This window comes from Ascaphus truei, chromosome 4 (assembly GCF_040206685.1).
Source record: "Ascaphus truei isolate aAscTru1 chromosome 4, aAscTru1.hap1, whole genome shotgun sequence".
In the NCBI taxonomy this organism is placed as follows: domain Eukaryota; kingdom Metazoa; phylum Chordata; class Amphibia; order Anura; family Ascaphidae; genus Ascaphus; species Ascaphus truei.
Genome location: NC_134486.1, coordinates 234,652,678 through 234,676,943, shown reverse-complemented (window position 1 = coordinate 234,676,943; position 24,266 = coordinate 234,652,678). Strand labels below are relative to the sequence as shown.

The 24,266-nt window shown below is 42.0% G+C and overlaps 2 protein-coding genes and 1 long non-coding RNA gene across 10 annotated transcripts in view; 1 reads left to right on the top strand and 2 right to left on the bottom strand.

Moving 5' to 3' along the window:
• ERMARD (ER membrane associated RNA degradation) overlaps window positions 1–24,266 on the bottom strand; it is a 93,068-nt gene that overhangs the window by 506 nt on the left and 68,296 nt on the right. For all 6 annotated transcript variants that reach the window (XM_075597035.1, XM_075597036.1, XM_075597030.1 and 3 more), the window contains 3 exons: window positions 6,383–6,502; window positions 2,725–2,943; window positions 825–938 (listed from right to left, as the gene is read on the bottom strand). In XM_075597035.1, coding sequence (XP_075453150.1) covers window positions 825–938; window positions 2,725–2,943; window positions 6,383–6,502 — 453 coding nt within the window. The remainder of the gene's footprint in view (window positions 1–824; window positions 939–2,724; window positions 2,944–6,382; window positions 6,503–24,266) is intronic.
• On the top strand, window positions 11,510–17,337 carry LOC142493282 (uncharacterized). Of its 2 annotated transcripts, none has more exons than XR_012801064.1 (4): window positions 11,510–11,539; window positions 13,856–14,010; window positions 15,024–15,079; window positions 16,357–17,337. It is a non-coding gene; the product is annotated as an uncharacterized LOC142493282 (long non-coding RNA). The 2 variants fall into 2 exon arrangements; XR_012801063.1 differs by having other exon boundaries at window positions 15,024–15,046; window positions 16,357–17,335.
• On the bottom strand, window positions 15,884–19,056 carry LOC142493280 (uncharacterized). 2 transcript variants are annotated; one of them, XM_075597038.1, is made up of 4 exons: window positions 18,753–19,056; window positions 17,280–17,357; window positions 16,271–16,914; window positions 15,884–16,237 (listed from the first exon to the last, which is right to left on the bottom strand). In XM_075597038.1, exons 1-4 carry the CDS (start codon window positions 19,027–19,029, stop codon window positions 15,899–15,901), a joined length of 1,338 nt encoding a protein of 445 aa, XP_075453153.1. In that variant the 5' UTR covers window positions 19,030–19,056; the 3' UTR covers window positions 15,884–15,898. The 2 variants fall into 2 exon arrangements, with proteins under 2 accessions (XP_075453153.1, XP_075453152.1); XM_075597037.1 differs by having other exon boundaries at window positions 15,884–16,914.

Genomic DNA, 24,266 nt, shown 5'->3' with positions numbered 1-24,266 from the left:
TATCTTTATTTATATACTGTAACGCCACCCAGCTACATAGCGCTTTACAATACATGTGACATAATAATATAACACAATGGGAATAAGCCCTTCAGACATAAAACAATAGGAAAAGGAGTCCCTGCCCCGAAGAAGAAGAAGAAGAGTTTACAATCTAAGTGGTAAGTGGGGAGAATTTACAGAGACAGTAGGAGGGTGTTATGGTGAGTGTGTCTGCAAAGGGTTAACGTCAGTGTGCATGAGATGCATAGTACCGGCCAGCGGAGCTACCCATGTGCTTTGTTAAAGAGGTGTGTTTTAAGAGAATACCAACCTTTATAAAAAATGTAATAAAAAAGCAAACGCACAACAGATTATTCCGTAGTAACAGATTGTGCCTATTTTGACAGGTAGCCCTATTACAGGCACATCACCATCAAAAACTCACATAAAATGCAAATCTCAAGCACTGAACTGCAAGCTAAGGTACTATGGTCTATTGACTAAAAGATGGGCACTAAATTGGGGTCTTCAGTCCCAGAGTAGGTTCAAAATAGTAATCTGCTTACATCTTTGATGTGTATCTACAGGCATAAAGGAAATGCTGTGCAGCTTATTTTTATATGTACAGGATATGTGCTGCTTCAATCATACATGCTTTAAATACATGTGTTGTTTTATAAGGCATCTATAGAGCTGTGTGCTCAGACCTCATGTGACCCATATATCAGTGAATCTCATACTTTGTGTACTGATCACCACGTTCTATGTCACACACGCTCTTTACACTATGATTAAGTGAAATAAATACTATCATATTATGGGATACAACATTTGTGTCTTACTTTAAATATTCCTGGTATTCTGAAGGAGTCATCTCTAAAATCCTGTGTATATTGTGCAGATCCCCAGTCACCAATGTCATCACCAGCCGCAGAATGGGAGAGAGAACTTGTATACTAGTGAAAAAAAAACCAAAATGATATACTGTATATCAATAAAGAGATAAAATGGGCAACTCCTGGTTCCAATTAGCAACTGCCTGGGTGCTTCTGGCTGTGAATCAATATAGAAAACATACATCGAAGTGATGCACTCACAGGTCTTGAGCAGCAATAAATAATTGTATTACAGAACATGTTTTGCTCCACCTTGATAAAGGTCCAGGTTAGGCCCAAAACGTCGACCCATGTTCTGTAATACAATTATTTATTGTTGCTGAAGACCTGTGAGTGCATGACTTCGATTTATGTTATACAAATATATATAAAGGGGGGCAGAGGAAAATTCAGTCTGATCAGCGATTTATAATACCCACTATATAAAAATATAATTACGTATAGCTTAAGAATGGTTACATAAAGAAAGTATGTAGTGGACCTCCTTCTCGTCTCCTCTGAATTTTCAGATTGACTGAAGCTCCCCTGCATCCACTAGGGCCTCGTCCAAAGTGGCACTGAGCGGGTGCGCGCGCGCTCAGGGGGCGGCACCAGTCCCTTCTGCAGCGCACGTCTCGGTGTGCGCTGTGCGTTCAAGCCCCGCCCCCCCCCCAGTCAGGCCGGTCCCAGTTACTATTCTGTCGCGCACCTCTCCCCAGCGGTGAGTGACAGGTTTTCAGTCAGGCAGGGGAATTTAAACTCAGAGTTTGCGACGGAGGCGTGGACATGCCCCTGTCGGCGGTTCAGTCAATGAGGGCAAACCAGCCACGTGAGGTCATGGCCACGCCCCTGCAAAACCACCGCCACGCCCCCTCCCGTCACAAACGCTTCCTCTCTTCCTGGACTGCAGATCTCGGTGCAGCGCTGTGCACGCGACGCCCCCCGCCGGGCGCGCGTGCAACAGAACGCACTGGGACCTCACCCTCACACTGGACACGTTGCGACAATGCACGTGGCCTGCATTAGCAAGCAAGCACGCCTGCTCGGCGCTCAGCCGCTTGCCGAGCAAACAAAATTGATTTTGCTGCTCGCAAGCGCGTCACATGAGCGGTTCGCCTATTTCCACCCTGGACGAGGCCTAAGGCAAGCAGGAGACAGACAATGCACATGGGCAGACGCCTGCATTATGAAAGCAAGCTGAGGAAATAAAAATGAAGCCGAAAAACAGGCAAAAAATAAAATACACTGCATAACTGAAGACTATTGTGTGTAACAATGTGACATTTAGTCATTCAATATTAATTCCATTTATTCCACAGCTTGAGAATTGCATTAGATCACTGATGATGAGGGATGATATATTGTTTTGTTGTGAATATAAAAGCGTATTGCTGTATATTGCATATGGGAAAAAAACGCTATATTTTGCAGTATTTCAATGCCAACCAAGAATGGCGTTAACTTGCTAATGTGGTACAGCCAACTTACTCTAATTCCAATGGCATTTTCATCTGATCTTTGGTTTTGTACTCAAATGGCAATGCATTTCTAGTTTTCAGAAACTTGAAAAACCAAGATTGGACTAATGTCTCATGATGAGTTAGAATTGTCAGTGCTGATGCATTCGGTTGGCAACACTGATAAACGCAGAAATTGGTTTGTCTATACGATTCTGCTTCTTTTTTTTTTTCCATCTCACACATAGATATACAAACTCTGATTCATCTGATTACTTATCTATTGCAATATGATGTTCAGCTCACCATCTGGAAAACGGGTTACCTGTGCAAGAACATTGTCAGAGTCTCAAATGTTTGTAAACAATTGCAAAGAAACACGTTATGGTCTTTTAGAACCAACTACTCACCTGCTGAGCATCCGGAGATAGTTCTGTCTTTGACGTGAACGTAGTGTCTTGCTCAGCCACTGTTCAAATCGGAGTTCTGAGGCGGAAATAATATTGTTTGACACTAGGTGGCACTGCGTGCTCACTTTACGGAGCACACCGACTGCTTCCAGGACCCATCGATGGCAGTACAAGGTTCGAATGCGTTTGCTGCACAGTTCAGTCATAGTATTAATCCACCTATGAAATTAAAGCGGCCCCACATGAAAATTGAAAACAATCTTTAAATTGTGGCTCACAGTTCTAGTAGCACTATTGCTCCAAGAGAATTATAGATTTGTTAATATGCCAGCAAGAGTTTGAGAGATGACATTAAACAGTACAGAGCATTTGAAACCTAACAAGTCTCTTCAACCCAATAAACGTTAAAGGTGCATTTCCGCCTAGGTTTTTTTTATTTTTTATTATTTGGTTTTTCTTTACAGGTGGAAAGCAGGGGTAATTTCAGCTTCTCATCCTGGGTACAACCCCCGGCTGGCCACGCAATATGACGATATAAAGCTCCGGCATTAAGCAGGCCAATAGGAAGCCATGTTGCTAACTTGCAAGAAATACGGGCATGAGTATCTCAGAAAACAGAGGGTCCCCGGAGCTGAAATTAACGCGGTTCAGCACCGGAGACCCGCTGCGTTCCACCTAGGTGAAACTATTTTGCTTTTCCTTTTTTTTTTTTTTTTTTTAAAGGAAATGCTCCTTTAAAAGCTACATTCAAAAAGAGGAAACGAACAAAAAGTGCATAAATGTAGATAGGTTTGAGATATTTAAGGGTGCTAATGTCCATAGGTGTGGCCACACCAAATATATCCAGAGATATGCTTTCCACGTATCCAGAGAAAATAAACAACCCGCAGGTTGCGAGGGACTGTGCACCACTAAAACGAGACTCGTGGTCTGGAGCTTCCTTCACACAGGATAAACGAAGAGTCAGTTCTTACTTCAAATCACCATTTTTACTTCTCAGGAACATGCAAAAAAATTACAACATTTCTGGCTGCACAAAGCTTTTCTTTAGTTAGGGGGTCACACAATATTCATACCCATCTAGTTTATATACCCCCTTCTCAAGCTGTTAGTACTCATTTTTGTCAGATAGTATCAACTCTTCATAGAACCATCTATAAATACTGTAATACCCGATCTGGGTTGATGGAGTACTACAGCTCAACCCCCTTATAACGCGATCCGTTACAACGCAAATCCGCTTATAATGCGATGCAAGCGTGGCTCCCAATTTACGTATTTATGATTACTTTACAACACGATTATTGGTGTTTTAAATATTTTATTGTACAATGCATACAATTGTACATTGTTTCTAACGCGATCCGCTTATAACGCGTTGTGATTCTTTGGGCCCCAAGCACAGCGTTATAAGGGGGTTGAGCTGTATTTTTCTTTATTGAAAAAAATATTTTGGTCACTAACAAAATACATTATTATTATATTTTACATGCTGTGTCTTTTGCCAAGATCCTCTTACACACTCACATAAAGTAGCAATATGTGAATCTGTGACCCCGGTGGGTTGATGGTGACACCTTATAATGTTATTGGATTTCACTTTTTTGTGTTTGTGTTTCTGTACCATTGTATGAGTAGCCGATATGCCCCTCACTTCAGTTCTTTGCGTTCCAGCAGCCATTTTAGGTGGAACGCATGATGTCATCTTTCGATTGGATACTGTGTATGGATGCCTGAGAGACAATACTTTGCCGAGCGATGCGTTCCAACAGGGTGCGGAGTAGGATGCATGGAGCTGGGGAAGTAGTGAATTCCACTCGGGAAGCCCAGATTGGACAAACAATTAGGTGGAATATCCTTTTTGGTGCCAAAAATGAGTGCTAACAGCTTGAGCAGGGGGTATATAAACTACATGGGTATGAATATTGTTTAACCCCCTGCATGAAGAAAGGCTGTCTGCAGCTTTAAACCTTGTATGTTTTGCATGTTCCTGAGAAATAAAAATGGTGATTTGAAGTAAGAACTGACTCTTCGTTTATCCTGTTTGAAGGAATCTACAGACCACGAGTCTCCTTGTTTGGTGCACGGAGTCTCTCGCAACCTGCGGGTTGTTTTTCTCCTTTAAAAGCTATGCGTACTATTATTTCAAACATGAAGACCTTGCTTGTTGGTCCTTTTAAAGGTATCACAATGTATGGCAAATCTACATATATCTAAACCAGTGTTTCCCAATTAAATTTAGTCGTGGAACCCTTTTATATTTTGTAAAATAGAATGGAACCCCTTAAATATTTTTAGCGTAGCACATGAAAAAAAAAAACTAAAAAGAAATGAGCCGCACGCGGAATTTTTTTTGGTTCAAGATCATTTTTAAAAGACCTCCACTGCCCCAATACATTTTTAAAATACATATCTCCCCCAGCACCCCTCATCATAATCATATTTCTCCCCTGCACCCCTTATCATCCTCATATACCCCCCTGCATCTCACACACCCCCCCCTCCGCCACCATGGATCTCCCCACCTACCGTCCGCCACCACGGCTCTCCCCACCCACCGTCCGCCACCATGACTCTCCCCCCCTTATATGCCTACCTGGTAACCTGCCCTGCGGCGGCTAGGCAAGAGGAGGCGGCGGCGGGGCAGGAGACAGCGGCAGCGGGGCAAGAGGAGGCGGCAAGGCAGGAGGCAGCGGCAGCAGGGCAAGAGGAGGAGGAGGAGGCAGTGGAGGATGAGGAGGTGGCGGGGCAGGAGGAGGCGGTAGTGGGGGGGGAGGAGGTGGTCAGGGCAGTCATGGCTGCACGCACGCACACGCTCTAGCAGGCACCGGAAGTGCCGCACTACTAGAGCGTGATTTTGCAGTCCTGACCAGAGAGCGGGCTGGGGGGGTTTAGGAGAGCCATGGTGGAACCCCTGGAACTGCTCCGTGGAACCCCAGGGTTCCACGGAACCCCATTTGGGAAACGCTGATCTAAACAAACACACTTTAACTGCAACATATAGCAAACTATGCCAGGTCACTGCACTGCATCTCAGAATAGGGTGTGCGGAGCGTGGAGTGGAATAACGGTGTGGTCACTCATACACAGCTCCTATGCATTTCAGTTTGCTGAGAGCAGTGGCGGAACTACCATATGACCAGCCTGTTCAGCCGCCCCAGGGCCCACCACCTTTAGGGGCCTATCCTCTACGCGCTGGAAAGCTGTTCCACCACAAATTCCAGCAGCCGGAACAACGTTCTAGCCCCCCCTCTCCCCAGGGTCTTATCTGTGGAGCGGTTGTGGTGGCTGCCAGAGCCCACCCAGGTGGCCCAAACATGGAAGTTAGGCACCACTGGAAGTCAGGTTCAACTTCCGCAATCACCTCCTGAGTGGGCTCCCTCTGTCGCCACCACCAACTCATCCACTCCACAGGTAGGGCCAGGCGGGACCCTTTTATTTAAACTTCACTGGGGTCCACCGGTGCCTAGTTCCGCCACTGGCCGAGATCTACCAGCCAGGAAAAAAAGTCTATATTTTTAGCTCCATCTCAATGGACTACACAAAAGTGCTCTAGGGGAGAAAATAATAACGTGTATTACAATATTCATAGATGGTTCTATGAAGGGTTGATACTATCTGACATTTTATAAGACCACATGTGAGACAGAGAACATACTTGTCCGTAAGAAGCCAACTGTCCAAGTCTTCCGAATGGAGGGAATCCACATCCTCTTGGAATGGAAGCAGACCCAGAATGTGAGCGGTTTCATGACTGAACTCTGCCATGTCTTCTAGCCTATATTACACATTAAAAAAACACAATGATGTCTATGAAAGTCATGTTTATACGTACACAAAATACACTAACAATGTTTCTTCACTTCAATAGTGTAAATGTTACATATGAAATCTTATGCTTTTTTTTTTTTAATCAGTTCTGTAGAATTAGATAATAGTGACTTTTTGTTGTTGTTTCATTCAACGCTTAATGCCATTTTTAATGAGCTTTAAAGCATCCTTTGATTTCTATAGCAGGTTTTATCCCACCTCCCCAGCAGTACAAGATCTTTGTAACACTTTCCTGTTTTTGATCATTTGTTGCCAAATGTTCCCAGCAATTTGTGCTCCAATCTGTAACAATAGATGTTACCTCAGTAATATCAGGATACATTGTAGCTGCTGAATTACACTGACTGAAGGATTGATTGAAACGGAAAGGCAGCCATTATGTTAGGCACACAATCAGGGGATTTGTACAGATTTATAACAGGAGCATCAACCGATTGCCAGCTTAGGTAAGAATGCCGAATTATACATTGTATACATTGTCACATGCTTTACATATAAAAAATAAGAAAAGTAAAGAACAGAAAAAGGGGGGGTGTAGAATTGCTGCTTTAAGGTGCAAACCTTGATACAACAGTCAACTAAGAAGCCCCAATGCACATCCAATATGACAAATAATGTCGTTCATTTTATAGTAGTATTTATTGGGGGTTATGCACAAAGCAGTGATAAGTGTTTTTAAGTGAGATAAATGCCTTTATTTCTTAATATTGCGTGCAGCGCGATTCACAAAACAGTGATAACACTGCAATATCGCGCTTAAAAGGCTTTTTATCATCAAAATACAGTCATTGCTAAAAAAAATGCGCCATAAAGCATTTATCTCCCTTAAAAACACTTATTACTGCTTTGTGCATAACCCCCATTGAGAGATGTCTTCCCCCGAACGAAAGGTGGAGATAACCTTTGCTGCAGCAATAAGCTTAAGAAGAATATACACTTTCTTGTACTTAAATGTTTTTGGGGTTTATTTTAGTTGGGTTTTTTTTATTTTATTTTTTAAGGGCACTTGTTTTTTTTAACCAGATGTACAGTAACTGTACTGTAGCTCACACATAGCACATACAGTGCTCCTAACTTGTAAGCCCTTCGGCACCGCATACATGCCAGGCACCCCATGCTATTGACTATACAGTATCATTGTTTTGTTTCTTCTTTTCTCTATGCAGTGGAGGGAACACAAAAGACACAGTTTAACATTGAAAGTGTAGGACTTGCTGATAGGATCTACCTTGACGTGCTTTCAGGCTCAACATGTTTTGGACAAAAGATTGAACTAAATGATCCAAACTTACGAGAAGAAAAAACATATACAAATGAACTTAATAATTTGCCATACTGCATGTGCATTAGGACTTCTTTGTTTACTGTTGTATATTTAAGGTCACTTTCCCAGTAGCACTTCAGTTGGCACAAATAAATATATAATACTGCCTACAGTAATTCTGTACTATGTGTTATCCTGTAGCACCTCAGGGATATTTTAAATCTATTTTAATCCTATTGTCATGGGAGACCAGCACTTTTAACACTTTTTACCTTCTGGGATCATTAAATAGGCAAAACAAGGTAGTGGAATAAAATGAGAGTTATTCGGGTGAAACTCGCGTGCACACAATGAATATACAAAATACAGACAGAATACACACTTACTGGGGGTCTAGGTCGAAAACTAGCCTCAAACATGTGCAGGTCGCCTGCTTCGGAAGGCTTACCCCGACCGGCACCTCGTCCCGGGCTTCGTGGTACTCTTTTCAGGGAGAATACCCAACTGCGACTGCTACGTTCTATTCTGTGAACTTGGTCCTCGTGTCTGACTTAGGGCCTCATGCAGTAAGCGTTGATAAGGGAATTATCACCATTTTATAGCCAAAATTGGGTTTGAGATTCAGTAAGCGCCGATAAGTGCTTGATTTCGCCAGGTTTCGGAGCCGATTATTTTGTTATGGCCAGTCGGCTGCCGATAAGCCTGTTTTCGCCACTGATCGCCACTTTTTTAAATCGGCTGGATTCAACAAAAAAAATCAGCTTATCGGGGCTGATCGGCACTACGAAATTGAGATGTTATGGCCGATTTCTCCCGCCAACTAAAGTTGGCAGTTTGGACGGGAGAACGATCGCTAAGGCTGCCGGAACGGCACTTAGAAAAAAAAAATCTTCTGTACATCAATGGAGTCAATGGAGCGGGGACGTATAACAGTATAGTACTGTTTACGTTTCATTGCTCACAATACAAACGTCATTTGCATTACAGTGTGGGGGGCATTCCCTGCATTGTGTCACGGCTGACGTGTATTATTTGCATAACATTATACTTTTACATGTTTGCAGCATTTGCGGGTCACATTACTCATCATGTGATGATGTGGCAAGGGAAAATACTATACTCAACTCTTAAAGGAGAACCTCACATCATAGCACACATTTTACTGCATTGATCGACAATTGTTTACATGATGTTACACATGTCACACATGTCACACATACACCGTATATTCATGTTCCTTTACATTACACAATGCTTGTAATGTGTCACGCATCTTTAAACGTTCATGTACATCTAAATTCTCATGTTTACATCTACGTTTGGTCCTCCCTATTTTCATGACGTCACTTATTGGACGCGCAATCACATTGCATATTTACATTATAACCGTTGCATTACAAGCACTTCAACCTAACTTATATGCACATGTACAGTAATTCATCATTGGGACACCTTGTAAACTCATTCTATAGCAACTATCCTCATTACACAAATGCATGCATATGCACACGACTATTCATTGTTGGCAACATGTCACAATAACATGGCTAATTACACATGTTACACAAAACTTTTCCCACATCAATCTCAGCCTTTTTGTCTCATTACATGACTGACTCTTGCGTTCACAAGTTTTACATGCATTGCACATGCAACTATTTATTTGCAAGCAATGTTTCTACAAAGCATCACGTCACATCATTGGCAAATATCATCATTCCCTGCAGAATACACACAACAACTGCACACAGCTTGCCACACAAGTACTTTATTATGTTCATGTAAAACCTTGCATTTTACTATGTCACCTGACATCATTATACCTATTTAAAGGACGCCCATTACCTGCTCATTCACAGCTACTCATTTCAAAATGTTGAGATTGTTTAGGAGACGGAGGAACATTCTTTTCTATGACATGCTTGATGATGAAGACAATCATATAGGGCAAGGGAGGGACACACCGAGGGACAGTGACAGGGACAGTGACGCGGATACGACAGGGACAGGCCGAGGGACAGGGAGAGGGACAGGAGATCAGAGGAGAAGACAGAGGAGACAAGTTGTGCCTCGTCCGCGTCTGTACAGGGAGAGAACCCTGTTAGATGGGATGAGTGAGGAGGAGATTGTAAGTCGCTATCGTTTGAGTTCAGCAGCAATCTTAGCTCTTTATCAGGAGATAAGGGGAGATTTAGATTTTTTCACAGCCAGAGGTCGTGCAGTCCCTGGGCTTGTTAAAATGCTGTGCTCATTACATTATCTTGCTTCCGCGTCATACCAGACAACTGTGGGCATAGTGGGCGGGGTCTCGCAATCTACATTCTCGCGGGCCTTGACCCAGTTTCTCTATGCACTCAATAGACGCGCTAGGAATTATATTCATTTTCCTACAGAGGCGACAGAGTGGCTGGAAGTCAGGACTGGCTTTTATAATATAGCAGGGATACCATGTGTGCTGGGTGCAATCGATTGCACACATGTTGCTTTGATTGCACCTAGTCAGAGTGAGCATGTGTACCGCAATCGGAAGCACTACCATTCACTCAATGTACAGGTGGTATGTGATGCCACGATGAGGATAATGCATGTGGTACCCAAATTCCCTGGTTCCAGTCACGATTCCTCTATCCTGAGGAACTCTTCAGTCTTCCATGCGTTCGAAGAGGGACATTTTGAATATGGTTGGCTGCTGGGTGAGTACACATTTACATGTTATAACACAAAACACATTTTTATTTAGGAATGTTGGCATTGTAGAATTTGATCACTAATGTAAGCTTATGTGTGCTCCATTCATTATAGGTGACTCAGGATACGGAATTAGGCCGTGGCTCTTGACTCCGGTGCTAAACCCTCAAACTGAAGCAGAGGAGAGGTACAATGCAGCCCATATATCTACAAGATCTGTTATAGAGAGGACATTTGGCCTACTCAAGACCAGATTTAGGTGTCTGGACAGAACTGGTGGGGCTCTTCTATACAAGCCTCAAAAAGTCTCTGATATTATCCTTGCCTGTTGCATTTTGCACAATGTTGCACTCAGGCACAATGTACAATCAGACCTAGCTGAGCCTTTGGTAGACGAGCATCCCACCCATGTAGCTGCTGAAAATGAACAAACAGCCAGTGGTGGCCAGACACGCCAGAATCTCATCAATTCATTTTTTTCTTGTAAGTAAAAACAGATATGTTCCAAGTTCTACTTTTATACTTACATTATGTTATCTTAACAATAATTTTTTTTTATATAACCTTCTGTTAGGACACAGATGAATATGGGTTGCACACCTTTCTTTTCTCTGCTGTGTGCACAAAGGGATGTGGCACCGGTATGTTATTGTTGCACAGGTTATATAATCCCTCTTCAATTGTACTTTAGTTGTGTGTATGTGAATACAACTGGGGTAACAAAGCACTAATATTTTAGCATTGTGTTGTTCCTTATGCTAACACAATACACATATTATGCCCATACTCATTCATGCTTCTAGTATGCTTACATACAATGTTATTGGTGCAGTGTAACATGTACATCCATATGATGTGTACACCAGGCTCATTTACATTTTGAATGTCATTAAATATACATGGTGTTGCACATTTAACACCAAATACACACTTTGATGTGTTGTTTACGGTACTGAAGATGGCATGTCAATGTTTGCAATTTATATATTGTTCCTTTGCATTATAGGTATATTTGCAGTATGACTGATCATGGTATGTATATTTGCTGACATCTCTCATAAGATGTGGCTACCTCAATCTTCCTATAATTATTTGAACTAAAAACCCAACATATTGGTTTAAACACAAATGTTACATATATGTACTTTCTGTATCATGTATATGCATTTAGCTACTCTTGAGGTTTCATGTGCATTGTATTACAAAATGATTACTCACATTTCATCACATTTTATGTATGTTTCCTTATAATTTCCATTAATGTAATATAGAGGTGTTTGGAGAAAAGGGGATAACTGTACTTATTTGTTTACTTACGGGAGCACATTCATCACTAGCATAGACACACTTTTTAAGACAACTGTTTGTGTCTCTATCAATTGGTGTAGGATCCATGTATAACACCGACAAATGATAACACCAGCTTTATTATGGTAGCTTATATCATCATATTGACTATACTATGTATTTTTAAACGATTAATAAACACCGTAAACTATAGTTAGGTTAATGAAATATACACAGAAACGTACTTCATAACATGATGGTGATGTCATATTCAGAACATCATGCACTGGAGGGGACCATAACATCTGGCCAGTAACATTATTTGCTACAGTCCCAAACCATTTTATCTACATACCCATGTAACAAGAGATTTTAAATATAAATGGCTACTTGGTTGTAAGTGTCCTTTACATTGGGAGAAGGAGTGGCTCAGTGAGTAAAGACACACACTGGCACTGATAGTTTGAAGCAGGGGAGTCTGGTTCAATTCCCGGTGTGGGCTCCTTGTGACCTTGGCCAAGTCACTTTATCTCCCTGTGCCTCATGCGGCAAAAAAACATTTGTACGTTCCACGGGCCAGGGACCTCAGGCTGAAACATGTGTCTGTAAATCGCTGCGTACAACTAGCAGCCCTATACATGAACATGCTCATATTATTATTATTATTATTGTTACATAGTTTCGACAGTCATACGTTCCATTACACAATAGAATACACAAATGTGTTAGCAGAGTGGGAATGGTTGTTATATAAAAAACACACCATGTCATAAAATGTTAGTAGTCATTAAAGAACACTCAAGAAAAATTCAAGAGGCACTATTTTGCAACATCATTATGTTAATTAAGTGCTTATGCAATATAGGCATAAGGGTATCACTTTTTTAATTGTTTGTTAATAAGCGCTGCAAGCAATATAAAATTAGTTCCATATGTAGTATAGTAGTCGGTGGCTCCTCCTCACAATCATCTCATATAAAGGTAGACTCTTCTGAAATCATACATTGATCCGATTGTATCTTCCCCGACATCTCTGAAATACAGCAAACACATGATGGTCAAATATGGCACCTTACTATATATGTATCCGTGACAACGCGTTACACAGCTCTATATGATTGTGTACATACACACGTCACTCATTTATATGTTACAACTACAAGTGTACATCAGTATGTAATTTTTATTATCATTTGTAGCAGCCATAACTATGTATATGAAGTGAACGTTGCCTGTATACTGAAAAATGTGCGCGCACATCTTAGTGTGCGCACGCACTTCACGCTTGGCTCCACTAACTGTTAGCGCATGCGCAAAACAAAGCGAACGTTGTGCGTTCAATACATGTAGAAAATACCAGTAAACATCACATCTTTATTTCAAATACAATGAAGATGAAACTAAAATCATTCTAAACGAGTACATCTGTATTCTTTTAAACCAGACGTGTTTGGACAGAAAGGACGGCCGATAACACAATGCGCAAATGCAATACGTGTGACGTCATGTTAAGCCAGCGTGAAACGCACGCTAACACTCCTCCCACTCAATTAACATTCGGCTAACGCCCAGGGTACGCCTACAAACACTGAGCCGCACGCATCACACACTGCAGTTACCGTTACTATAACAAAACATGACAGCCAATAGGCTTTGAGGCGCGCACGTCGCTTGGGGGCGGGACTTACATCCGTAATCCTTTTTAAGGACGCCTTGGCCCATGACAAGGGTCCCACGTCATACGTGGTGGACCCGGTTTTCAATGTTGTAGATGTTGCATGATAACAAAACAGGTATGTGTTAGAGTTATGGAAAAATGTTGCTAATATGTTTAAAGGGATAGGAAAGTACGTATATGTATACCGTCAGCAATGTGTACTACTCTTTCAGGTTCTACTATATTGTATTAGGAAACAATTTGTTTGTGATCGCTACATGTTATGCAGTCTGCAATGTTACGCTGTATCCACGCATTGAAAGTGAAAATGGTGGTTACAAAAAAAAAAAAAATTTAAACGCAGAGTCAACGCATAACGATTGTTATATTTACCATTCTTCTAGAATTAACTCTTCGCCTGGCTGCAACTGGTCGCTCCAGAAATGCAAGGCATTTTCATCCACGCTTGACCCAACCGCTGAATCCAGTATGACACATATCTCCTCCAGGAAGCGCTCATAGGAATCGCCACTGCTTTCTTCAAATAATTGGTCGGGAGGTAGGTTCATTTCTTCGGGTTCCCATTCCAATGCATTTTCAGCTGAAAGGCTTGGTACATAATCATAGTACTTTTGTTCTTGTACAATGTGGGTTTCAGGAATGGAGGCTGCAGATATTGCAGCACGTATCGATTCAAACGGATCAGTAGTAGCGGATACATTGCTATTGCCATTAGGAATAAATATGCCTTTCACGACAATATAAGTGCCGTCTTTCAGGAGAAATTGTTTTTCCTGGGCAATCTTCCAGAAACCATAGGTGTGTTGTAGCTTATCCTGGTCACGTTCAAAAAAGTCATTACTTGATAAAGTGAATCTTATTGAGGAATTAAAATTCCGTGCATGCTTACGGTCTTGGTAATAAGGATATTTTGCTCGAATGAAATCATCGATTTGGCGTGTGCTTGCTTTCTGTCCGCGACTGTTCAAGATGGCTTCACAGATCATGTACTTATACCCTAAAAGGGGATTAATATTGGTAACGAATTCATCAGCCATGTCTGAGTAGCACAAAAGCTGTGTGCAGGTCTGTGTTATTTGCTCATCAAAATGAATGTGCTGAATAGCTAACAAACTCCTGTTTTTCCTTGTCAAGGTCATCAAAACTAACTACTTTGACTCCTTATTTCAAACGCCAATTGGCTTTGTAAATCTAATTGGGTTAACAGTTGTGGTTAGTGATATGGGACTGTGGGAGAAACATTTCTCCTTCTTTTATCTCGTTTCTGAAAAACATCCCTAGACTTTGAAATCGTTCACATAGTGTTTTTTTGAAAACTAACAAAGACCACTGTGTGAAAATAGTTCTTAGCCAGGCATATCAGTACAAACACACACCTGCAAAAAGAAATGTTTTTTCCCCGCTTACATTTCTGTGTGTATGTGAAAGTCTGGTTAACTCCCTGTCTGCATGAGTTTAAATACGTGTGTATATATATATATCTAAATATATCTCTCTTATAAAAATATATATATATTTATATATTATATTTTATTTTTTTTAATATTGCAGGAGTACACACAACATTGATGGCAGTAAGTATACCTTGTATGAAACCTATTTAAATGGTGAGAAACATGATTGAATGAAGTAATAAACATTTGTTTAAGCACAATACTGTTAGAGTCTCATACTTAGGATATTTCTCAAACATTATGCCTGTATTATTAAAATAGTGTGCTTTCACAAGGAAGCATGAAGTGTATTAGTTTGTAAAATACATGTATACCAGTTTATATAGTACTATATATATATATATATATATATATATATATATATATACACACACACACACACACACACACACACACACACACACACACACACACACACACACACACACACACACACACACACACACACACACACACACACTCAGTGTGTGTGTGTGTGTATATATATTTTTATACATTCTGAGATGTTATTGAAACAAGAACACACAAATGATTAAAGGACAAAATTAGAATGCCCAAGCAAGGCAAAGGTAAGTAATAATTTACACATAATCCTGCTGTACACGTACAAGAAAGATGTTTGCAGTTACTTAGGTGTTTTTATAAATGCATGTGACTAATATGCATATGCAATTCTTACTGTACAGTACATCAATTAACACATCCAAATGCAATGTTTTGCTGCAAAGTCAATGGCAGCTTCTCTAAACTTTGCAACTGGTTCCAGGTGGACCATTACTGAACAGACGATTAATACATAAATATTTATAACACTATTCATTAATTGAGTGTTAACATTTCCAAAACTTCACGTGTACAAGAACATACTTGAAAGTTTGGAAACAACACAGTCTTCAGCATACATACAATAGTAATTAGATAATGTGAAGTCAACAAAACAAGGCCAAAGACATATTTTCTGAATTATAACATTTATTTTTTTTGTTCCTTTTGCGAGCGAGTAACAGGCCTGCTTGTTGTCTCTTGAATTTTCCTTTTTCTTTTGCCACCAACTTTAGGCACAGCAGAGCCACTTTGAGTGGCCTCTGGCACTTCACGGGCAGGGCTTGTGGGCAGTGACTCACCTACAGGGCTTTTGGGCAGTGACTGTTCACCTACGGGGCTTGTGGCCAGTGATTCACCTACAGGGCTTTTGGGCAGTGATTCACCTACAGGGCTTTTGGGCAGTGATTCACCTACAGGGCTTTTGGGCAGTGATTCACCTACAGGGCTTTTGGGCAGTGATTCACCTACAGGGCTTTTGGGTAGTGACTGTTCACGGACAGGGCTTGTGCCCACTGACACATGTGAGCAAGTTGGTAGACACTGCACAAGTGATGGTTGGTCTGTTTCATGTGTGTCTTGTTTTGTTTTTGTCGCCTCCTTTGTAGGTGTCTGCTGCTGAATTTGTACAGATGGCAGCGGTAGGATGTCATCAGGAAACTGCACAGCAATGTCTGCTACTTGACCGGTAACATTTGGGCCTGGTGAATGAATATCAGATGAATGTGGTGAAAACTGACCTGCATGAACAGATCCTGCCTGTGAGGTGTTGAATCGTGGTACATTAGTCATTCTCCAGTAATTAGCTTGTGTTTGCTGAACAACTAATGCTTCGAATGAGGTGTTGATTTTTTGCAACTGTTTAGGCACTTCAATGAAGACTCTGTGGAGATGTGCCAATTGTGAAACTGTTTCTTCCTGCAGTGCAATCATCCTTTCCAGCACTGTCATCAGGTCAGAATGGCGACGATTTTCTGCTTCCACAATTTTTCCCTCAGAAGCTACAATTGCATCATATGTGGTATTTGCTGGACGTTTTGGCGGTAAAACAGTTTCAATTGGAACCTCTTCATGGTCACTTGCTTGTATTTGTGTGTCTATGGCGGCGGCGGCGGCATCATCATCATCATCATCATCATCATCATCAAAATCCTCTTCATCATGTTCTACAAATAAATGTACAAATTATTAAATGTCATGTTAATCTCTGCTGTGTTACTATGTAATTGTACTGTGTCATAAGTAACAACTAACATGTTTCCATACGTTTTATAACCTCACATTAAAAACTACCTTGACTTAAGAATAATGTTTGGACTCAGTATGAAATATGAGTGAATGAAAACTTGCTGTAAACTCACAACTCCTACATGATAGTTAACATCACTAACACAATACAAGTTGCCTTACACTTCATTTTCACTGACACTAAGTAATCCTATTTAAAGAACATGTGCAAAACAAATAATGAACATGACAACATAACATATAGAAGAGCACATATTATATGGCCACCAACTGATACACTCACCTTCTAGGTGTGTTGAGCTGGCTGACCCAGGTGAAGACACTTGTTCAGTCTCAGGTGACACATGTCCTTCAGGGGCAACTATATATAACAATAACATAAGTTTTACATTTACATGTGTAAATATTGAACAAACAGTTATTGTATGTTCTGTATTTATGAGTATCTAACAGCATCATTTCCTTAACCCAAAATGTGTGTGTGAAAGTGAACATAAATAGTTGTAATAACAATGTACATGCCTGTGTACTTAGAAGTTTTGAGTTCCCTAACATACAACATACTATGGTTCTGCAGTAATGCGTGAGGAAAAATACATTAAATTTGTACATAAAAATCATATGTTGTGTAGTGATATCAGTATCATAATGTACATAACTATCATGAGATGACCATTCACAATGGTTATCATGAAGGTGGTCATATTGCAAAAAGTGTTGTTTTTGGTAGAGGATATGTGTGGTACATTAATATAAGATGTGGCACACCTGAATGTGGCTGTGACTAAACAAGACAACACATGCAGTGTGTGATAATGTGTCGTTGATAGTAGTTCAACTATAGATATGAGTGAACTAATGTGTGACGTACGGTTTGATAAGTAATGAGTTGTTGGGGCATTTAGTAGCTAAAGTGAAGCTTTCCAATGAGTGTGACTAACTTCAGTTGTGCTAGTGAGGTTGTAAGAACGGTTTTCCCTTCCCCAAAAAGCCTAATCAGCCACACCTTTAAATTACTTGAAACAGGTGAAAATGGTGTGAACTAAGTTGCCCCTAAAATGAGGCTGTAATTAGTGTGTGTGCTGAACCCCACCCCCTCTGTTGAAGTGTATGCTGTGATGAGATATTAATTGCAGCTGCTTTAACACAATGGTAGATGAGCTAAATAGTCGTGTGCAGTTTTTAAGTTATGAAAACAATGACATAAAATATGATACGTGTGCCTCATTATGCTGTCTGTATATGACTTAAATCAAAAATGGACCTTTTCATTAACAACTATAGATGTGTTAGTGCAAGTGATGTTTGTAGGCCGTTGCATGCAATATATTTGATGCATGCTTAAAATAGGCAGTAATGTCATGTTTGTCGGAGTAAAATAAATAAAATACACAATAATATTCTACATATTTCTGTTCTGTACCTGTAGCTAGTAATAATTTCTGATTAACATGTGTTACACATGTGTACTACCCTGTTGTTCCCCATCTTCGCCCACCATCAATTGCTTCCACTGCAGCAATGCATTTTGGGAATTCACATGTAAATGAGCACGCAATGGCACGTGCTATATTAGTTACTGCTTTTAGTAGGACTACAACATATATGTCTATTTTGAGATATATATGTATACAGAATCAGACATATACATATATAGATGCAGGTATGCTTATATTGTGAAGACAGTATAAAAAGCAGTGTAACTATGCAAAATAACTGTAAGCAACGACACGCCTAGTACAGTAATATTTCTCACCTGGTGGAAATTGTGAGGGGTAAATTCCTATATCACGGTCACCAGGTAAGCCTTCCACGACGACGGGAAGTAATTTTGCCCGAAGCAGCTCCTCCAATGGACTTAATATGAGACGTTGTGGTGTAGGCCCACCTCCAGTGCCAGTAGCATGCACGCGTTGGTGTTGTATTTTCTTTTTCAATTTGGACCTAATATCATCAAATCTCTTGTGACAATTCCGCTTGTCCCTCACATGATTCCCACACGCATTGACACCAATGACTATTGTGTCCCACATTTCTTTTCTGCTTGCTGAACTTGTCCGCCCTTGAAAAACATATCAAATATATGAGGTAAATGAATAATAATATAAGCACCAGTTTCCTACACTGCTAGCTGTTCCAAGAGATAGCAAACATGCTGTTTTATGTGTAATATGTGAAGCACATGAGCATTCACTACTAAACCTATACATGTAAGCAAGGTTGCATTCATATTGTATGCAGTTATGGCAAATTGACCGCCTGTGTTTAGTTGTCCTTGTAAGGCATGCTAAAAAGCTGTGTTTCCAGACTAATTAACATAGAAAGATATTGTGAAGCCATATTTGCATATGAACAAAACTCAGATGACCTAGGATCACATGTATTTGAATAATAAATGTAAATGTACACTTACCTAGTAAATGTCCATATATACTGTCATAGTGCTCCAGAATGCCAGTGACAAGAGCTGTATTTTCCTGGTCATTGAAGCGAGGATTACGTGGCTTCTCCACACGTTTCTTCCGAGCAGGTTTAGGGTCAGAGCTTGGCTGGTGCTGACTGGACTCTCCTTCTTCCAATGGAAGAGCCTCCAAAAGCTGCCCACCAGCAAGCACGCCACCACCATCCACCCCATCAGCAACTGCGCCACCAGCAGCACTCCCAGCACCAGCACTCCCACTCCTAGCACCAGCACTCACACTCCTAGCACCAGCACTCACACTCCTAGCACCAGCACTCCCAGCACCAGCACTCCCACTCCCAGCAACAGCACTCCCACTCCCAGCACCAGCACTCCCACTCCCAGCAACAGCACTCCCACTCCCAGCAACACCACTCTCACTCTCAGCAACATCACTCCCCTGAACAGTACGTTCACTCCGACGCGTACTCGCACGAGTAGCACTCCCACTCCCACCAGCATCACTCTTCCCACGCTTTGCGGGCATACTTCCAGCACTCACAAAAAACAGACAAGAAATGTACAGGCAATCACACGAAACACTTCCACATATAAAACAAGACAAAGATGTAAACAAAACAACAATGGACAAAGCTCACCCAATACACAACAAGTCTCTCAGTCAATATGCAAATGTTCAAACAGCCAGCTCTGTGCGTCTCTCTCTCTCTCACTCCCAACAACACAGAGAATGAATAGCAGTACACGTTGCCTTTAAATATGGCGCGCAATCCAAAACATGCTTGTTTCGCCTGATTCAGCAAGATTTGTGATTGGGCAACCTAACAGCACCCCGCCACGCACGCCGATACACCTGTGTGTGATCGGCTAATCATCGTGAGAGTGGGCGGATTTGTTTTCGGGTTGATTTTGAATGTATTCGGCACTTACTGCATACGGAGAGGAAAAAACGCCAATAACATGACTAATCGGTAAGATTGCCGATTTCACATAATCGACGCTTACTGCATGAGGCCCTTAGTCTCAACTAGATGTACTGGCAGGTTTGGGGAGTGCAGGTATCACCATACACTACATAGCGCATTATGCTTCAATTGGTCTCAAATAGTAGGAATTCAATAGAATGGGGACTCACATTTTCTTCATTTAAAACCAGCATATCCCACAATAAAAGTGGCTCTGGATCATCAGGCTTCTCTTCCTAGTTTAGGAGATAGTTAAGCTCTGGGCGTGATGTTCATTTCTTCAGAATGAAAACGGCATAACCCACACTGAATGTGGCTCTGAATCTTACAGCTCCACTTCTTGGTTCAGGGGATGTTCAAGGTCTGTGAGGGTACTCTGAATGCTCTCAATGAAGAAAAATAACCATAGTTCGTACTGTGTATAACAGTTAAAGTGTAATAATACAAATAACAGCGCACTTACAGAAATGCTACAGGCATGTACACATAAAACTATAGATGAGTGGCATCTGACAGCCTCACTGCTCCACTCCTGACGAAGCTATTGTAAGCAAAACGCATAGAGTCGGATCCAGTAGAGTCTATCTGCACCCTCCGTGACTACCAGAATGCTGCCCATTCTCCTCCGCCGAAATCGATCGCAACCGAAAGTGACGCGACACACCGATGGGAGCACAGCGGACGAGGACATCGGCATCAGGTGGAGCGGTGAGGCTGTCAGATGCCACTCATCTATAGTTTTTTGTGTATATATGCCTGTAGCATTTCTGTAAGTGCGCTGTTATTTGTATTATTACACTTTAACTATTATACACAGTGCGCACTATGGTTATTTTTCTTCTTCATTGAGAGCATTCAGAGTACCCTCACAGACCTTGAACATCCCCTGAACCAAGAAATGGAGCTGTAAGATTCAGAGCCACATTCAGTGTGGGTTATGCCGTTTTCATTCTGAAGAAATGAACATCACGCCCAGAGCTTAACTATCTCCTAAACTAGGAAGAGAAGCCTGATGATCCAGAGCCACTTTTATTGTGGGATATGCTGGTTTTAAATGAAGAAAATGTGAGTCCCCATTCTATTGAATTCCTACTATTTGAGACCAATTGAAGCATATTGCGCTATGTAGTGTTTATCTGCTTCATTTTCATATGGTGATACCTGCACTTCCCAAACCTTCCAGTACATCCGTCTACAGAAGAAATTTGGACCTTACTCCATAGAGTTGAGCTGCGATTTTTTCATTTTATTATTTGCATATGCACTTGCACTTTATTCCACATTAATATTTATTAGTGCACAATTAATACCTTCTTTATACTTTCTTTGTGATTTTATATTGTTTAACAACACATCACTTTTCACTACACTCTATATGGGAGCGCTTAAGTACCATTTTTTGTCTTAGTCTCAGATAGGCAGACTTTCCTAGCTCCAAAAATGAAGCCGGTTGCTCTGCTATTTACAACAAAGCAACTTTGAAAAACCCGCCTATGCTTCACCGACTCAAGCCACTAGATGGTCTGGTTCTCTGATCGGGCAGTCTCCTTACATAGACCTCGCTGTTCTATGTTTAACATGGAAGAGAGACTAGCAACCAATCAGCTAACGGATCGCACCTCAGCCAGACAATCAGACTGGGGGCTCGTCTGGCTGCTGACGTCAGAGGAGGGGGTATGCCAAGCCGGCTCAAAAAGCCAGACGAGCGGGAAATATGAATTGGCCAGTGGGAAACGCACCTACCAGCAGCATCTTCCCACAGCCAACCCATTGCCACCAGCTGGGCAGGCTCTACCAGGTCTGGCAGTCCAAAACGTGCCCCAGCGGGTGCCCTTTGTTCTCCGGACCTGGTACTTCAACGTTCCCCGCTCACCAAACGGTCTTCTCCCTCTGAACATCCCTTCTCTCCTTTGAACTCCGATGTCTATGCAGACATACCGGCGCCTATTTAGATGACCAGGCAGACTGCATAGACATTAATGCATATAAAGAAAAATACATTTCACACTTGCGAATCTAGGCCGGGGATATGCTTAATAAAGGCATCCTAACAGAGAGTCACTACTATGTTTTTAAGGGGAGATATTGACGGGTCAATATGCATACGCGTACCTGCAGACCTTGCCTGCTTGTCAGGTACTTTCACCGGAGAACCGGTAACTTTGGTCCCCAGCCCCGTATGCATATTCTGAACGCAAGTTGGACCCAAAAATCCCCCTTAAAAACTCATGCACGGGGCGTGTCCAACAGCCGAGCCGAGCGGTCGCACAGCCACAGAGCTCCGTACAGGATCGCGGGGGAGTAGGCTATGGCACACACGGGAGTGCCCCAGGTCAGCGCCAGGTGAACGGGGAACCCCCGGGCCTCTACCCGATGCCTGCTCCCACCAACGATTGGCTGTTATAACCCCGGTAGAGGCCGGAGAAGCGCGGACTCACAGCCGCCCACGGGGCGAACAAAGATGGCGCCGGCCAGCTTCGCTCTCCCCGAGGAGAGATTCTAAGAAGGTAGAGGCATCCGGATCAGCCTGACAGCCGCGAGCGACAGAAGCCGCCCAGGAGCTGAAGAACCGGTGGTGAATGCTCGGGAAGCGGCGGAAGTCAGGGGATTGTGGATGGGAGTCCTGGCAGGCCAGCTGGCCCGTGCATCCCAGTCCCAGGATCCAAGATGGCTGCTGCCCAGAGGAGTGAGGGAGCTAAGGGAGATGTGGCAGGCAACGGATGAGACGGCCGCCTAGATGAGGTACAGTGACTATAGGGGAGTTAGTACTACTATATGAGCCAAACAAAATAACCATATAGCCACATACTAGCAGCATTAACCAAAATTGCCCTAAAGCAAACTAAAACAAAATAGAAGTGCAAGGCAGCAACAGAACTGTAGAAAATGCCCAACACAACAAAAAAAAATCTGCAGCAGCTGACAGAACACTTCAGAAGTTCCGACAATCGGGAGCAGGGACAAAGGCGCAGCGGACTCGCGGACGCCATCTTGCTCTCCGCAAGGCTCGTCTGGCAGGGAAAAGAAAAAGATTTGGTAATGGCTGAAGGACAGGTAGAATATGGAACAAAAGTAGATCTGATAAATATAACGACCAAAGAAGACATACAAAAGCTGTTAACAGATTTAACGCTAGTGCTTAAAACCGAACTGTCTGAGATCAAAAAGGATATTGTTACTCTAGGAGACAGGGAAGATGAGCTGGAGAAAGAAGCTGGAACTGTCTCAACAGTACAGGAGTATGTAACTCATAAAGTGCAGGAACAGGATGAGACACTACAGAATATGTTCCTGCATATAGAAGATCTGGACAATAGAGGGAAACACTCTAATATAATATATGGATCAGGGGTCAGGATCAGGATACCTGAAACGGTGGAATCCCAAGAGTTAGTCCCATATCTAAAAAAATGGTTCTCCCATGTGACGGACGAATCACAGGAACGTACCTGGAAGATGGACAGGGCACACAGAGCGCTTAGACCCAGACCGTGCGACCCCCCGAGAGACACTGTCATAAAAATGCAAGATTTTGTGGAAAATGAATTAATTATGCAGAAGGCCAGAAGCATTAATAATATAGAATATGAAGGGGCCCGGATCCAGCTGTAATGACCTCTCCACGTTAACCCTACAGCACCGCAGAGATATGAGGGCAATTACTGTGCACCTACAAAAAGCCGATGTGAGATATAAATGGGGATTCCCTACCAAACTGATCGTTATACAACAAGGGAAAGTTTCCATGCTCAGATACGGAGAAAACCCCACTAACTTTTTTGAAAGACTCAATATTCCAGGACCCAAAGCAAATGAAAGACCGCACGATCCGCGACTTCAGGAACCCTCCGGCCCCACCCAGAGTGGAGAGGGCAACAATGGG